This window comes from Bombina bombina, chromosome 4 (assembly GCF_027579735.1).
Source record: "Bombina bombina isolate aBomBom1 chromosome 4, aBomBom1.pri, whole genome shotgun sequence".
Lineage (NCBI taxonomy): Eukaryota > Metazoa > Chordata > Amphibia > Anura > Bombinatoridae > Bombina > Bombina bombina.
The window spans coordinates 455,895,917-455,914,987 of NC_069502.1; the positions used below are offsets into that span (position 1 = coordinate 455,895,917).

Genomic DNA, 19,071 nt, shown 5'->3' on the forward strand with positions numbered 1-19,071 from the left:
ACCTGGTCTATCCCATTCCTTAGTAATAATTTCTGAAAACCTCTTAGGTATTGGAAAAACATCAGTGTAAACAGGCACTGCGTAGTATTTATCCAATTTACACAATTTCTCTGGTACTACAATGGCGTCACAGTCATCCAGAGTTGCTAAAACCTCCTTGAGCAACATGCGGAGGTGTTCAAGCTTAAATTTAAATGTAGACATATCAGAATCAGGTTGAAGTATCTTCCCTGAGTCAGAAAAATCACCCACTGATAGAAGCTCTCCTTCTTCGGCTTCTGCACATTGTGAGGGTATATCAGACATAGCTACTAAAGCGTCAGAGAGCTCTGTATTTGTTCTAGCCCCAGAGCTGTCTCGCTTTCCTTGTAACCCTGGCAGTTTGGACAATACTTCTGTAAGAGTATGATTCATAACTGCCGCCATGTCTTGTAAAGTATACGCAATGGGCGCGCTAGATGTACTTGGCACCCCTTGAGCGGGAGTTAAAGGCTCTGACACGTGGGGAGAGTTAGTCAGCATAACTTCCCCCTTGTCAATTTCCTCTGGTAATAAATCTTTTAAAGCCAGAATATGATCTTTATAACTTATAGTAAGATCAGTGAATTTGGTACACATTCTAAGAGGGGGTTCCACAATGGCTTCTAAACATAATGAACAAGGAGTTTCCTCTATGTCAGACATGTTTAACAGATTAGTAATGAGACCAGCAAGCTTTGAAAACACTTTAATTAATGTGAAAAAGCAGAATATAAAAAACGGTACTGTGCCTTTAAGGGGAAAAAAAATAAACACAAAAACTGCAAAACAGTGAAAAAAGCAGTTAACTCTCTGAAATTTTTACAGTGTATATAATAGACTAAAATAGCATTGCACCCACTTGCAAATGGATGATTAACCCCTCAGGTTTCAAAAACAAAGCAAAAAAACGGTAAAAAACGTTATAACAGTCACAAGCAAACTGCCACAGCTCTACTGTGGCTCTTACCTTCCCATAAAACGACTTTTGTAGGCACAAAAACCCTTTACAGAGATCCAATATGTCAGGGGACTCCTCCAGGGAAGCTGGATGTCTCAGAATGTAAAAACAACTGCGCAATTAGAGCGCGAAAATAGGCCAGAGTCAGAGGGCCTTAAAAAACTATTCCTAGGAGTAAAATAACAGCCATGTGGAAACTAGGCCCCAAAGAAAGTTTTATCACCTCAGTAAAAAACGTTCTTTATATATATGCAAACGTTTTTACATACTAAGCCATAATAGAAAGTACTATGAAAATTACCCTTTACTGCAAGCATGTTGCCAGTCGTTATTAAATCACTGCACTCAGGCTTACCTTAACTATATCAGGCACTGTCAGCATTTTCTAGTTCTTATCATCCTCTAGAAAATAATATACTGAACATACCTCAGGGCAGTTAATTCTGCAGGCCGTTCTCCCAACTGAAGTTTCCCCATATTCTTCAGCAGTGGACCTTAGTTACAACCTGCTAAGATCATCAAAAACCTTAGGCAAATTCTTCTTCTAATTTCTGCCTGAGGTAAAAAAACATAATTTATGTAAGAACTTACCTGATCATTTCTTTCATATTAGCAAGAGTCCATGAGCTAGTGACGTATGGGATATACATTCCTACCAGGAGGGGCAAAGTTTCCCAAACCTCAAAATGCCTATAAATACACCACTCACCACACCCACAAATCAGTTTAACGAATAGCCAAGAAGTGGGGTGATAAGAAAAAAGTGTGAAGCATAAAAAATAAGGAATTGGAATAATTGAGCTTTATACAAAAAAATCATAACCACCACAAAAAAAGGGTGGGCCTCATGGACTCTTGCTAATATGAAAGAAATGAATTCATCAGGTAAGTTCTTACATAAATTATGTTTTCTTTCATGTAATTAGCAAGAGTCCATGAGCTAGTGACGTATGGGATAATGAATACCCAAGATGTGGATCTTCCACGCAAGAGTCACTAGAGAGGGAGGGATAAAATAAAGACTGCCAATTCCGCTGAAAAATAATCCACACCCAAAACAAAGTTTAAATCTTATAATGAAAAAAAATTTAAATATAAGCAGAAGAATCAAACTGAAACAGCTGCCTGAAGTACTTGTCTACCAAAGACTGCTTCTGAGGAAGAAAACACATCAAAATGGTAGAATTTAGTAAAAGTATGCAAAGAAGACCAAGTTGCTGCTTTGCAAATCTGATCAACCGAAGCTTCATTCCTAAATGCCCAGGAAGTAGAGACTGACCTAGTTGAATGAGCTGTAACCCTTTGAGGCGGAGTTCTACCCGACTCAACATAAGCATGATGAATCAAAGACTTTAACCACGATGCCAAAGAAATGGCAGAAGCCTTCTGACCTTTCCTAGAACCAGAAAAGATAACAAATAGACTAGAAGTCTTTCGGAAATCTTTAGTAGCTTCAACATAATATTTCAAAGCTCTAACTACATCCAAAGAATGCAACAATCTTTCCTTAGAGTTCTTAGGATTAGGACACAATGAAGGAACTACAATTTCTCTACTAATGTTGTTAGAATTCACATCTTTAGGTAAAAATTTAAATGAAGTTCGCAAAACCGCCAGATCTTGATGAAAAATCAGAAAAGGAGACTCACAAGAAAGAGCAGATAATTCAGAAACTCTTCTAGCAGAAGAGATGGCCAAAAGAAACAAAACTTTCCAAGAAAGTAATTTAATATCCAGCGAATGCATAGGTTCAAACGGAGGAGCTTGAAGAGCCCCTAGAACCAAATTCAAACTCCAAGGAGGAGAAATTGACTTAATAACAGAATTTATATGAACCAAAGCTTGTACAAAACAATGAATATCAGGAAGACTATCAATCTTTCTGTGAAAAAGAACAGAAAGAGCAGAGATTTGTCCTTTCAAGGAACTTGCAGACAAACCTTTATCCAAACCATCCTGAAGAAACTGTAAAATTCTAGGAATTCTAAAAGAATGCCAAGAAAAATGATGAGAAGAACACCAAGAAATGTAAGTCTTGCAGACTCGATAATATATCATCCTAGATACAGATTTACGAGCCTGTAACATAGTATTAATTACGGTGTCAGAGAAACCTCTATGACTGAGAATCAAGCGTTCAATCTCCATACCTTCAATTTTAAGGATTTGAGATCCTGATGGAAAAAAGGACCTTGCGATAGAAGGTCTGGTCTTAACGGAAGAGTCCACGGTTGGCAAGTAGCCATCCGGACAAGATCTGCATACCAAAACCTGTGAGGCCATGCTGGAGCCACCATCAGAATAAACAAACGCTCCTTTAGAATCTTGGAAATCACTCTTGGAAGAAGAACTAGAGGAGGAAGGATATAAGCAGGATGATACTTCCAAGGAAGTGACAATGCATCCACTGCTTCCGCCTGAGGATCCCTGGATCTGGACAGATACCTGGGAAGCTTCTTGTTTAGATGAAAAGCCATCAGATCTATTTCTGGAAGTCCCCATATTTGAACAATCTGAAGAAATACCTCTGGGTGAAGAGACCATTCGCTCGGATGTAGCGTTTGGCGACTGAGATAATCCGCTTCCCAATTGTCTATACCTGGGATATGAACCGCATAAATTAGACAGGAGCTGGATTCCGCCCATACAAGTATTCGAGATACTTCTTTCATAGCCAGAGGACTGTGAGTCCCTCCTTGATGATTGACATATGCCACGGTTGTGACATTGTCCGTCTGGAAACAAATGAACGACTCTCTCTTTAGAAGAGGCCACGACTGAAGAGCTCTGAAAATTGCACGGAGTTCCAAAATGTTGATTGGTAATCTCGTCTCCTGAGATTCCCAAACCCCTTGTGCTGTCAGAAACTCCCATACAGCTCCCCAACCTGTCAGACTTGCATCTGTTGAGATCACAGTCCAGGTTGGAAGAACAAAAGAAGCCCCCTGAACTAAACGATGGTGGTCTGTCCACCACATCAGAGAGTGTCGAACAATCGGTTTTAAAGATATTAATTGAGATATCTTTGTATAGTCCCTGCACCACTGGTTCAGCATACAGAGCTGAAGAGGACGCATGTGAAAACGAGCAAAGGGGATCGCGTCCAATGCAGCAGTCATAAGACCTAGAATTTCCATGCATAAGGCTACCGAAGGAAATAATAGAGACTAAAGGTACCGACAGACGGAACCCAATAAAATTGTCCCTTGTCTGATAGAGACAAAGACAGTGACACAAACTATCTGGAAACCTAAAAAAGGTGACCCTTGTGTGAGGAATCAAGAGCTTTTGAAAAAAAGATCCTCTAACTATGTCCTGAAGAGCAAAGTGAATCATATGAGATTCCGCATCCTCAGAAAATAATCTGAATGAAAACATAAAAATGAAAATATGCATTTATTGTATCTAATGAAAACAAATAATGCTATCACTGACCATAAAAAGGCTTCAACAGTAACCAAAATATATAGGACAGAAACACACTTAAAGAATGTGTTAGTCTTACTGGAATAAAATCAAAGAAATTTGGACCAAATAGAACCAAATAAATTTCAAAGAAGTCTTAACTTGCCCCTTACCAGCCAAGCTGGAATACGGCACGTACATCGCAATATTAGGGAGCTGATTTCGAACTGAAAAATTTCCAATTATAAACATGTTACTTGGGAAAGAACTCAGGAATTCGTTCCTTAATAAGAACAACCAAACTAGTATAAGCTTAAAGTTTTAGTCTTAGAACTCAATCTTGAAGCCCAGAGTAACAGTTAAGAATTGAATCCAATTATAGAACAAATAATTGATTATCTTAGAACAAAAGAAATATGGATTTTTTAAGAATCACAAAATTCTTCTAGCTAAAATAGCCAAAGACATAGATTAACCCTCATTTGCGAAAATATTCAATAAAATGAAGACACAAATGAAATTATTAGCATGATAGTCCAGTTTAAAGGACCAGTCAATACAGTGGACTTGCATAATCAATAAATGCAAAACAACAAGACAAATGCAACCGCACCTAGTCTAGTAAATGTTGTCCCTTAACAATGCTAAAATAAATCATAATCTGATACTTGATCTTAAAGTAAACAGAACAAAAATGAAGAAATTGCAATATCCAAATAAATCACAGGACCAAGAAAAGTACCTGAAACTAAATAATTTTCCATAAATAAGATACAACTATCTAAAGGAAAATAAATACTATTTTGCTATAGAAACAATAGCATAATTAGTAGGAGTAGAGATAGCCCCAATAAATTGGAGAACCCTCCAAATTGAATTTAACTGCTGGCAAAGAATATAGTTTAAAACCTTTGAAGAAGGAAAAAAAGAAAATTCTCAGCCTATTCCATTCCCTAGTATGGGGAATTGGAAAGAAAACCTCTGAAAACACAGAAGAATAAATAGGCAGAAATAGTGTCAGCTAGTCTTAAAGAACTAGTTACCTTAATATCCAAAATAATCAACACCTTTTCAACAAAGAACAAATGTACTTTAATAATAAAAAAATAATAAAAAAGTAGATTTGTTAGTGTCAATATCTGATGAAGAAAATTCTGAAAGAGAAAAAACATCATCAGAGAAGGATAAAACAGTATGTTGTTGGTCATTTGAAACTTCAATAATTAAAAAAGAAGTGAAAAAAGACCTAAAAATTTTATTAGAAGGCACGAAGTCAGACAAAGCCTTTAAAATAGAATCGGAAAAATATTTCTTATAAATCTTCTAAATATTTCTTGTACATAAGATGTAAGAATGGCAATATATAAAGCATAAATACTAATGGATTCTGCATGTAAAAGTATATCATAATAACTTATTACAAACCATAGCTAAAGATAAACATTTATAACATTTAAAATAAATGAACTTAGCTTTGGTAGAACTGAAACTCAGTTAAGCGTTTTTTCCAGAAGTGGCTTCTGATTCAGGGTCAATCTGAGACATCTTGCAATATGTAATAGAAAAAACAACATATAAAGCAAAATTGATCAAATTCCTTAAATGACAGTTTCAGGAATGGGAAAAAAATGCCAATGAACAAGCTTCTAGCAACCAGAAGCAATAAACAATGAGACTTAAATATTGTGGAGACAACAATGATGCTCAAATTTTTTAGCGCCAAAAAAACCGCCCACATTATTTTGCGCCTAAATGCTCTTGGCGCCAAAAATGACGCCACATCCGGTAACGCCGATATTTTTTGGTGCAAAAACGTCAAAAAAATGACGCAACTTCCGGCGACACGTATGACGCCGGAAATGACAAGAAAATATTTGCGCCAAGAAAGTCCGTGCCAAGAATGACGCAATAAAATTAAGCATTTTCAGCCCCCGCAAGCCTAACAGCCCACAGGAAAAAAGTCAAATTTTAAGGTAAGAAAAAATTGATTTACTCATATGCATTATCCCAAATATGAAACTGACTGTCTGAAATAAGGAACGTTGAACATCCTGAATCAAGGCAAATAAACGTTTAAACACAAATATTTAGAACTTTATATAAAAGTGCCCAACCATAGCTTAGAGTGTCACAGAAAATAAGACTTACTTACCCAAGGACACTCATCTACATATAGCAGATAGCCAAACCAGTACTGAAACGAGAATCAGTAGAGGTAATGGTATATAAGAGTATATCGTCGATCTGAAAAGGGAGGTAAGAGATGAATCTCTACGACCGATAACAGAGAACCTATGAAATAGACCCCGTAGAAGGAGACCATTGAATTCAAATAGGCAATACTCTCTTCACATCCCTCTGACATTCACTGCACACTGAGAGGAAAACCGGGCTCCAGCCTGCTGCGAAGCGCATATCAACGTAGAATCTAGCACAAACTTACTTCACCACCTCCATGGGAGGCAAAGTTTGTAAAACTGATTTGTGGGTGTGGTGAGGGGTGTATTTATAGGCATTTTGAGGTTTGGGAAACTTTGCCCCTCCTGGTAGGAATGTATATCCCATACGTCACTAGCTCATGGACTCTTGCTAATTACATGAAAGAAACAGTACAATGCCGGCACCGTTTAAAAATAACAAACTTTTGATTGAAGATAAACTACACTAATTCACCACATCTCTCTAGTTACTTCCCTTGTCGAGAGTTGCAAGAGAATGACTGGGGGTGGCAGTTAGGGGAGGAGCTATATAGACAGCTCTGCTGTGGGTGATCCTCTTGCAGCTTCCTGTTGGGAAGGAGAATATCCCACAAGTAATGGATGAAACCGTGGACTGGATACAACTTACAAGAGAAACTTTAATCTTCTTCTGGTGAAGCCATTCCTTTGTTGATTTGGATGTATGCTTTGGGTCGTTGTCATGCTGAAAGATGAAGTTCCTCTCCATGTTCAGCTTTCTAGCAGAAGCATGAAGGTTTTGTGCCAATATTGACTGGTATTAGGGACTGTTCATAATTCCCTCTACCTTGAATAAGGCCCCAGTTCCAGCTGAAGAAAAACAGCCCCAAAGCATGATGCTGCCATCACCATGTTTCACTGTGGGTATGGTGTTCTTTTGGTAATATGCAGTGTTGTTTTTGCGCCAAACATATCTTTTGGAATTATTGCCAAAAAGTTCAACCTTAGTTTCATCAGACCATAGCAGCTTTTCTCACATGCTTTTGGGACACTTCAGATGTGTTTTTGCTAAATTTAGCTGGGCTTGGATGTTTTTCTTTGTAAGAAAACAGAATTTATGTTTACCTGATAAATTACTTTCTCCAACGGTGTGTCCGGTCCACGGCGTCATCCTTACTTGTGGGATATTCTCCTCCCCAACAGGAAATGGCAAAGAGCCCAGCAAAGCTGGTCACATGATCCCTCCTAGGCTCCGCCTACCCCAGTCATTCGACCGACGTTAAGGAGGAATATTGCATAGGAGAAACCATATGTTACCGTGGTGACTGTAGTTAAAGAAAATAAATTATCAGACCTGATTAAAAAAAACCAGGGCGGGCCGTGGACCGGACACACCGTTGGAGAAAGTAATTTATCAGGTAAACATAAATTCTGTTTTCTCCAACATAGGTGTGTCCGGTCCACGGCGTCATCCTTACTTGTGGGAACCAATACCAAAGCTTTAGGACACGGATGAAGGGAGGGAGCAAATCAGGTCACCTAAATGGAAGGCACCACGGCTTGCAAAACCTTTCTCCCAAAAATAGCCTCAGAAGAAGCAAAAGTATCAAATTTGTAAAATTTAGAAAAAGTGTGCAGTGAAGACCAAGTCGCTGCCTTACATATCTGATCAACAGAAGCCTCGTTCTTGAAGGCCCATGTGGAAGCCACAGCCCTAGCGGAGTGAGCTGTGATTCTTTCAGGAGGCTGCCGTCCGGCAGTCTCATAATCCAATCGGATAATGCTTTTAATCCAGAAGGAGAGAGAGGTAGAAGTTGCTTTTTGACCTCTCCGTTTACCAGAATAAACAACAAACAAAGACAAAGTTTGTCTGAAATCCTTAGTAGCTGCTAAGTAAAATTTGAGAGCACGAACTACATCCAAGTTGTGCAACAAACGTTCCTTCTTTGAAACTGGATTAGGACACAAAGAAGGCACAACTATCTCCTGGTTAATGTTTTTGTTAGAAACAACTTTTGGAAGAAAACCAGGTTTAGTACGCAAAACCACCTTATCTGCATGGAACACCAGATAAGGAGAAGAACACTGCAGAGCAGATAATTCTGAAACTCTTCTAGCAGAAGAAATTGCAACCAAAAACAAAACTTTCCAAGATAATAACTTAATATCAACGGAATGTAAGGGTTCAAACGGAACCCCCTAAAGAACTGAAAGAACTAGGTTGAGACTCCAAGGAGGAGTCAAAAATTTTGTAAACAGGCTTGATGCTAACCAGAGCCTGAACAAAGGCTAGAACATCTGGCACAGCTGCCAGCTTTTTGTGAAGTAACACAGACAAGGCAGAAATCTGTCCCATCAAGGAACTTGCAGATAATCCTTTTTCCAATCCTTCTCGAAGGAAGGATAGACTCTTAGGAATCTTAACCTTGTCCCAAGGGAATCCTGCAGATTCACACCAACAGATATACCAAATTATGTGGTAATTTTTCTGGTTACAGGCTTTCAGGCCTGAACAAGAGTATTAATAACAGAATCTGAGAACCCTCGCTTTGATAAGATCAAGCGTTCAATCTCCAAGCAGTCAGCTGGAGTGGGTCGAACGGACCTAGGACAAGAAGGTCTCGTCTCAAAGGTAGCTTCCATGGTGGAGCCGATGACATATTCACCAGATCTGCATACCAAGTCCTGCGTGGCCACGCAGGAGCTATCAAAATCACCGACGCCCTCTCCTGATTGATCCTGGCTACCAGCCTGGGGATGAGAGGAAACGGCGGGAACACATAAGCTAGTTTGAAGGTCCAAGGTGCTACTAGTGCATCCACTAGAGCCGCCTTGGGATCCCTGGATCTGTACCCGTAGTAAGGAACTCTGAAGTTCTGACGAGAGGCCATCAGATCCATGTCTGGAATGCCCCACGGTTGAGTGACTTGGGCAAAGGTTTCCGGATGGAGTTCCCACTCCCCCGGATGCAATGTCTGACGACTCAGAAAATCCGCTTCCCAATTTTCCACTCCTGGGATGTGGATAGCAGACAGGTGGCAGGAGTGAGACTCCGCCCATAGAATGATTTTGGTCACTTCTTCCATCGCTAGGGAACTCCTTGTTCCCCCCTGATGGTTGATGTATGAACTTGGCCCTCGCTAGCTGAGGCCAAGCTTTGAGAGCATTGAATATCGCTCTCAGTTCCAGAATATTTATCGGTAGAAGAGATTCTACCCGAGACCAAAGACCCTGAGCTTTCAGGGATCCCCAGACCGCGCCCCAGCCCATCAGACTGGCGTCGGTCGTGACAATGACCCACTCTGGTCTGCGGAAGGTCATCCCTTGTGACAGGTTGTCCAGGGACAGCCACCAACGGAATGAGTCTCTGGTCCTCTGATTTACTTGTATCTTCGGAGACAAGTCTGAATAGTCCCCATTCCACTGACTGAGCATGAACAGTTGTAATGGTCTTAGATGAATGCGCACAAAAGGAACTATGTCCATTGCCGCTACCATCAAACCTATCACTTCCATGCACTGCGCTATGGAAGGAAGAGGAACGGAATGAAGTATCCGACAAGAGTCTAGAAGTATTTGTTTTTCTGGCTTCTGTCAGAAAAATCCTCATTTCTAAGGAGTCTATTATAGTTCCCAAGAAGGGAACCCTCGTTGACGGAGATAGAGAACTCTTTTCCACGTTCACTTTCCATCCGTGAGATCTGAGAAAGGCCAGGACAATGTCCGTGTGAGCCTTTACTTGAGGAAGGGACGACGCTCGAATCAGAATGTCGTCCAAGTAAGGTACTACAGCAATGCCCCTTGGTCTTAGCACCGCCAGAAGGGACCCTAGTACCTATGAGAAAATCCTAGGAGCAGTGGCTAATCCGAAAGAAAACGCCACGAACTGGAAATGCTTGTCCAGGAATTCAAACCTTAGGAACCGATGATGTTCCTTGTGGATAGGAATATGTAGATACGCATCCTTGAAATCCACCTTGGACATGAATTGACCTTCCTGATGGAAGGAAGGAGTGTTCGAATGGTTTCCATCTTTCAAGATCTTGAGATCTAAGATTGGTCTGAACGTTCCCTCTTTTTTGGGAACTATGAACAGATTGGAGTAGAACCCCATCCCTTGTTCTCCTAATGGAACAGGATGAATCACTCCCATTTTTAGCAGGTCGTCTACCCAATGTAAGAATGCCTGTCTTCTTATGTGGTCTGAAGACAACTGAGACCTGTGGAACTTCCCCCTTGGAGGAAGCCCCTTGAACTCCAGAGAATAACCTTGGGAGACTATTTCTAGCGCCCAAGGATCCAGAACATCTCTTGCCACAGCTTGAGCGAAGAGAGAGAGTCTGCCCCCCACCAGATCCGGTCCCGGATCGGGGGCCCGCATTTCATGCTGTCTTGGTAGCAGTGGCAGGTTTCCTGGCCTGCTTTCCTTTGTTCCAGCCTTGCATAGGTCTCCAGGCTGGATTGGCTTGAGAAGTATTACCTTCCTGCTTAGAGGACGTAGCCCTTGGGGCTGATCCGTTTCTGCGAAAGGGACGAAACTTCGGTTTATTTTTGGTCTTGAAAAGACCTATCCTGAGGAAGGGCGTGGCCCTTGCCCCCAGTGATATCAGAGATAATCTCTTTCAAGTCAGGGCCAAAGAGTGTTTTCCCCTTGAAAGGAATGTCAAGCAATTTGTTCTTGGAAGACGCATCCGCTGCCCAAGATTTTAACCAAAGCGCTCTGCGCCACAATAGCAAACCCAGAATTTTTTCTTAATAAACATGGCTTACCGGATCCCATAGGGAAAATGACAGCTTCCAGCATTACATCGTCTTGTTAGAATGTGTCATACCTCAAGCAGTAAGAGACTGCACACTGTTCCCCCAACTGAAGTTAATTGCTCTCAACAGTCCTGTGTGGAACAGCCATGGATTTTAGTTACGGTGCTAAAATCATTTTCCTCATACAAACAGAAATCTTCATCTCTTTTCTGTTTCTGAGTAAATAGTACATACCAGCACTATTTTAAAATAACAAACTCTTGATTGAATAATAAAAACTACAGTTAAACACTAAAAAACTCTAAGCCATCTCCGTGGAGATGTTGCCTGTACAACGGCAAAGAGAATGACTGGGGTAGGCGGAGCCTAGGAGGGATCATGTGACCAGCTTTGCTGGGCTCTTTGCCATTTCCTGTTGGGGAGGAGAATATCCCACAAGTAAGGATGACGCCGTGGACCGGACACACCTATGTTGGAGAAAAGGCTTCCGTCTTGCTGTCTACCCCTAAGCCCAAACATATGAAGAATACGGGAGATTGCTGTCACATGGACCACACAGCCAGTACTTGCCAGATATTCCTGCAGCTCCTTTAATGTTGCTGTAGGCCTCTTGGTAGCCTCCCAGACCAGTTTTCTTCTAGTCTTTTCATCAATTTTGGAGAGACATCCAGTTCTTGGTAATGTCATTGTTGTGCCATATGTTCTCCACTTGATGATGACTGTCTTCACTGTGTTCCATGGTATATCTAATGCCTTGGAAATTCTTTTGTACCCTTCTCCTGACTGATACCTTTTAACAATGAGATCCCTCTGATGCTTTGGAAGCTCTCTGCGGACCATGGCTTTTGTGTAGGACGCGACGAAGAAAATGTCAGGAAAGACCTACTAAAACAGCTGAACTTTATTCGGGGTTAATCAGAGGCACTTTAAATTATGGCAGGTGTGTGATGATTCTTATTTAACATGGTTTTGAATGTGATTGCTTAATTCTGAACACAGCTACATCCCCAGTTATAAGTGTGCACACTTATGCAACCACATTATTTTAGTTTTTTTTGTTTACTTCCCTCCACCATAAAGATTTCAGTTTGTTTTTCAATTGAGTTGTGTAGTTTATAGGTCACATTAAAGGTGGAAAAAGTTCTGAAATGATTTATCTTTGTCTAATTTTTTTTTACATCACAGAAACCTGACATTTTAACAGGGGTGTGTAGACGTTTTATATCCTATATATATATATATATATATATATATATATATATATATATATATATATATATATATATATATATATATAATATATATATATATAATATATATATTTTATATATATATATGGTCAATTTTGTGAATTTAAATGTAGCCAAGATACCAAGAGAACGAAGAAGAAAAATTTATAATAGGAGTAAATTAGAAAGATGCTTAAAATTGCATGCTCTATCTGAATCATGAAAGAAAAAAAAAAAATGGGTTTCATATTCCTTTAAGGTGTAGCAGAATACTCACACAGACCAGAGCTAGGTCAGCTCTGGGCTTGAAAAACTAAACTTTGTGATAATTTAAAAACAAAAGGTTTAAGTCACTCGGGTTTTAAGCACAAACGACAGGTATAGGTGTACTACACAAGCCTTATTGCAATATTAAAGCACTGCCAAAATGGGCTAGTTACCATAGATGCCGAGTCCACTGTATGTCTGTGCAGGCACTACGCTCCACCCTTCTCTGTGATGTACCCAAGTACTTCTATTACAACACTGACATACTAGACTATTTACAAATTTAAGTATATGTTCTAATTTATTCTCACTGAACTTATCGCACAATGTTTATTTTTAAAATCACTTATTTTGGTTTGAGTGTTAATTTATGGTACACTTGTGATACACTGATTTTGTGATTTATTAAAAAATATATACGTTTGGTCTTAGCTTAAACAGAGAATGCCAATGGACACATTCTGTTTTTCTTTTTACAGTTCTAAAACTGCATTTTTGTAGAATGTGATAAATTAAAGGGACAGTGTACAGTAAAATGTTTCCAATGACTTGTTATACCAGCTGCAGAGCATAAAATGTATAAGAAAATTATCTTTCGGTTTATTGTTGTATTTTAAATAGCTGGTTTTGTTCTTTGAAATCACAACCAATCAAAATGGGTTGAGCTTGCAGAGAAATCAGATATCCTTAGTTTATTACTTTCTGTGCACAAACATGCTTCTTTATATTATCTCTGTAAACCAAACCCCAATACTTAGAACAAATGAAAAAAGATAAATATATATATATAATTATTTTTTTCAGGACAATGCAATGAATTCCTCATGTCTAGACATTACCTGACTGGGACTGCCAGTTATAGAAAGTAAATAGGAAGCATCAAGTGGAGCCCTAAAAATTAAAAAGAGAATTTTGAAAAACAGTGTTGGCCACAAAATTGAAAGAATCAGAAATTCAGTGACAAAGATCTCTGTATGTCCCTGCCCATTGTACCTGCGTGGTGACTGTTGTCTGTCTTTGACATATGGTAAACTTAAAGATTCAGGTCGTCTTAATTCTTCTCTGTGTCTGTGTGGAAAGAAAGTTTTTTTAGATGCTGTATATTAATGATATTGTTCTGATAATTATTTTTTATAACTTTCATCTACAGGTAGCTGTCGTTTTACTCCATTTCACAATAGCGCCTAATCCAAGTGATCATGTGACCACTATTGAGGAAGTTGTTTCTTAAAGATTAGTTGAAGAATTTTTGCCACTTGCATTTATATTACAACACTGTAATATTGTGTACAACACGTAAATAGTTTACCATTAAAAATATTTTTCTATGTTGTCCTTTTTGAAGCGAAAAAAGTGTATGTCTGTGTGTTACAAAATATAAGTAAACTAGTCCTAAAGCCCGTTCACACGGCCAATTTTTGCAGTACAGCGGTCCCACCCCTTGCTCTCTCTCTCCCCCCTCTCTTTTGAGCTCTCTCCCCTCCACCTCTTTTGCTCTCCCCCCCCTCTCTTTTGCTCTCTCCCCTCTATTTTGCGCTTTCTCCCCCCCTCTCTTTTGCGTTCTCTCTCGCTCACCTCTTTTGCTCCATCACTCTCCCCCCTCTTTTGCTCCCTCTCCCCCCCCCTCTTTTGCTCCCTCTCCCCCCCTCTTTTGCTCCCTCTCCCCCCTTTTGCGCTCTCTCTCCCCTCTCTTTTGCGCGCTCTCTCCCCCTCTCTTTTACGCGCTCTCTCCCCCTCTCTTTTACGCGCTCTCTCCCCCTCTTTTGCCCTCTCTTCCCCCCCCTCTTTTGTGCACTCTCTCCCCTTTCTTTTGAATCTCTCTCTTTTGCACGCTCTCCCCCCTTTTGCGCGCTCTCTCCCCCTCTCTTTTGCTCTCTCTCTCCCCCTTTCACTTTTGCGCGCTCTCTCTCCCCTCTCTTTTGTGCGGTCTCTCCTTTTTTTTTTGCTCTCTCTCCATCCCTCTCTTTGCCCCTCTCTTTTGCTCTCTCCATCCCTCTCTTTTGCTCTCTCCATCCCTCTCTTTTGCTCTCTCCATCCCTCTCTTTTGCTCTCTCCATCCCTCTCTTTTGCTCTCTCCATCCCTCTCTTTTGCTCTCTCCATCCCTCTCTTTTGCTCTCTCCATCCCTCTCTTTTGCTCTCTCCATCCCTCTCTTTTGCTCTCTCCATCCCTCTCTTTTGCTCTCTCCATCCCTCTCTTTTGCTCTCTCCATCCCTCTCTTTTGCTCTCTCCCCTCTCTTTTGCTCTCTCCCCTCTCTTCTGCGCTTTCCCCCTCTCTTCTGCACTTTCCTAGCTCTCTCCCCCTCTCTTCTATTTCTCTCCCCTCTCTGTCGTGCCGACTGGGTCCGACCATGCCCCCGCCCTGTCCGGCCACGCCCACTTTCACTGAAAAGTGCAAACAGCATGGATTGTCAGATAAGGCCAGCTGTGTTTGTCCTTGTGCTGTCTCTACTGCGCATGACAGCTTCGGACAAACACACTTGGCCTTTTATATAATAGGATAAATAAATGACTGCTCACTAGCTGATAAACAGAACTTCCCACTGCCTTACTGATGGATAGAGACATGCCTCTCAAGCCTAACAAATAATTTTATATTGCTGTATTTACATTTACAGCATTAATTTCAGGGGTTTAAATATAATACATTACTTAACACTATATATATATATATATATATATATTTTAAGTTATAATATATATTACATTACTAATGTCAATTTTGAGAGGGGCCTGGAACCCAGCTCATTTACTTCCCATTGCCTTACCACTATTCCTTCAGGAATAAACAACGTAAACGGAGGGCTACCTGTACTATGCGCAGATAAGTGGTGAAGGATTTAAGGTGAAAAGGTGAAAACAGTAATCTTTACAGCTACAGAAGAATAGATATGCAAGACAAGATGAACATTTTGACTTTACTAAAAAAGGACCATGGTTTATACAACAAGGATTAAAAAAAAAAAAAAAAAACCTCTACAAAAACCTGGTGGCTACTGGGTTCTAAAATAACTAACCTGGCTTGATGTGAATGTTTCCGCTCCTCTTCCAGCCTTGAAGGTGTTAGTTTTACAGGAGAAGCCTACGGAATAGAATAAAATGAATGAAAAGGGCAAAGATACATACTAAACTATCACAAATAATGCATAGAAACATACGGAAACCAGCTAAATATTGGTAAAGGGCCCACTCTGATTCTTGTGCCTCATTTTATTTTAGTTAGAAGTTACAAAAAAACACATTAAAGGCACATGAAACCCCAAATTTTTGTATCATGTTTTGGATAAGCATACAATGACAATAAACTTCTATTATCAATTTTGCTTCATTCTCTTTATATCCTTAATTGAAGGAGCAGCAATGAACTAATGGGAGCTAGTTGAACACATCAGTAAGCCAATGATAAGAGATATATATGTGCAGTCACCAATCAGCAGCTGGCTTCCAGGTCCTGAGTCTACCTAAGTATGCTTTCCAACAAAGGATACCAGGAGAATAAAGCAAATTATATAACAGAAGTAAATTGCAAAGTTGTTTACAATTGTATGCTCTATCTGAATCCTCAAAGAAAATGTTTAGGTTTCATACAATTTTGAGATTAAACAGGGAAAAATTATGTATAAGCAAATACATACAGTAAACATTTTTTTCTCACTACAGAAATCAATTTATCTTAATTCAACAAAACAACCCCTTAGTCTCTCGAACAGAACTAAAAAAAGAGAACTCAAAAGGTAAAATATAACCACACAGCTAAGCTTCCAAATATAAGGAATTTTAGCTCTTCTAGGCTTTGACATCATGTCCCAAGGGAATTCTCCACTTTAAAGCAAGATGTTTATCTTAATGTTGGTGGACTAAAGTCAAGATGAAATGCTCAGAAGTGGTAAATCTTTGTGCCAAGCACTTGAGCCTACTACATTCTAGCATAGACAAAACACTGATGATGTTTCTGAATGACTTTTTGACTATTTCATCACAAATGAGAAAAATGTGCCTGATGATACAAGACTAGCTGAAAGGTGGCAATAAGTTGTGAAACAGAAGTTTAAACTGACAGGACAGTAATGCAATTTTTAGGACTTACTGTACAGAAATTCAGGATCCTTGAAAAATGACGCCTAAGGAGGTAGGGACATGGTATGTAGTTATAAGTGTAGTTCCTTCTTTTCCAGGATTTTATTCCTATTACCTCCCCTAAGAATCATAACAAAGATTCGGCTGTTGCCAATAACTTTAATATTATACACTTTTCCAATGTGGCAGATGTGACCATACAGGCCATTGACATAACACGAGTGCCACCTAGGGGAGGTTACAGGAATTAAATCCTGGAAAAGAAGGAACTCTTGGATACTTAAAGGGACATAATACTCATATGCTAAATCACTTGAAAGTGATGCAGTTTAACTGTAAAAAGCTGAACGGAAAATATCACCTGAGCATCTCTATATAAAAAAGGAAGATATTTTATCTCACAATTTCCTCAGCTCACCAGAATAAGTCCTGTGAAAAAAAGTTATACTTAAGCTGCTGTACAGCTGCAGGTAAAAAAGGAAGAAATGAACTGTAGCCAATCAGTATCAACAGTGCTGAGGTCATAAACTCTTTTACTGTGATCTCATGAGATTTCACTTAACTCATGAGATTTCATAATAAACTTCCTTAAACTGAATAGGGAAATAGCATGAGTGTGCACGAAGCTCACTCCCTTGCCTGTCCCGGGACAGACATACTGATTTACTCAGGGCTGCGGAATCTGTTGGCGCTCTACAAATACCTGATAATACTAATAATAATAATTTGCTGCTTAAAGTCCTTTGCAATGGAGTTTGAATACCTAGGACATTTTGAGGTAAAATATCTTTCTTTTTTACATAGAAATGTTCAGGTGATGTTTTCTAGTCAGCTTTTTGCAGCTATGCTGCATCACTTTCAAGTGTTTCAACATTTGGTTATCATGGCCCTTTAAAGTGACTGTTAAGTTTAACGCATTACTGCCCAAAAATAAAAACAGGGGCCCTTTAATTAATTAAACTTTACAAAGACCCTCATTTTATTAAAATATTTACTATTGCGTTATGGTAAACATACCGCCCTTCCTCTGCCCACATATCCTACTGTATTTAGCATATCTATGATGAATCCGGCTTCCTCCAATCGTTGCATGCCCCACGAGCTGGACGCCAAAGGGGGCACGCAACGATTGGAGGAAGCCAGATTAGCCACCAATCAGCAAGTGCTACCTAGGTGCTGAACCAAAAATGGGCCGGCTCTTAAGCTTGCATTCATGGTTTTCAAATAAAGATGCAAAGAGAACAAAGACAAATTGATAATAGGAATAAATTAAAAAGTTGCGTAAAATTGCATGCTCTATCTGAATCATGAAAGAGAAATATGGGTTTCATATCCCTTTAAAAGGCCCAATTTTTGCTCTGTTTTACATCAAAGGAAGATAGCCAAATTACTGATGTTAAAACCTTTGTACAAGCCTTGGTCATGATTAGACCAGTTGTAAAACCCATTTCTCCACTATGGAATTTGAATTCGGTACTTCCTGTTTTGCATGCTTCTCCCATTGAGCCCATACATGGTATTAATATTCAACTTCTATCTTAGAAAGTTATTTTTCTTACCGATTTCCTCAACTCTATCTTGTGAAACTCCCTCTCTCATTTTCCACAAGGACAAAGGCGGTTTTGTGAACCCAATATGGGTGTTTTTTTGTGAGATTGTTTTCTTCTGACAACATAAATCAAGAAACTCTAGTCCCCTCTGTGTCCTAATCCTGCAAATTCTAAGGAGAGACTCCTTCAAAACCTAAATGTGGTTAGGGCCTTAAAAAAATAAATTATATATGATATAGCATTGTATTAGCTTAGACTCAACAAATCATGAATATACTAATATGCATTGCATGCATTATCTATATTATATAGGTTTGATTTTGACCTACATGCCCCTTTTATATGTTACGGGCTAGGCTTAGCAATATCATATCATATTATACTTTGTATTTACAAAATTACTGTTGAAATTAATGTTATTTTTTGAGTCTTTGTTCTTCACCAATTTTAAGCTTAGCATAATATGCAGGGTGTTACTGAAATGTGTTAGGATCTTAAGGGGTTAATTTAATTAAGCAATGGATGTTTTCCAATTGGCTGCTTAAAACTATATATAGAGCATACCTACCCCCTGTTCTCTATCAGTGAACAAGTGCCCCAGAGGCATGAAACGCGTATGATGTCACA

At 39.4% G+C, this 19,071-nt stretch overlaps 1 protein-coding gene across 1 annotated transcript in view; it reads right to left on the bottom strand.

Moving 5' to 3' along the window:
- Positions 1–19,071, bottom strand: part of LRCH3 (leucine rich repeats and calponin homology domain containing 3) — a gene marked incomplete in the record, with an annotated part of 799,481 nt that overhangs the window by 260,304 nt on the left and 520,106 nt on the right. The window contains 3 exon segments of the mRNA XM_053711931.1: positions 13,658–13,709; positions 13,812–13,886; positions 15,835–15,899. Of these exon segments, the coding sequence (XP_053567906.1) occupies positions 13,658–13,709; positions 13,812–13,886; positions 15,835–15,899 (192 nt within the window).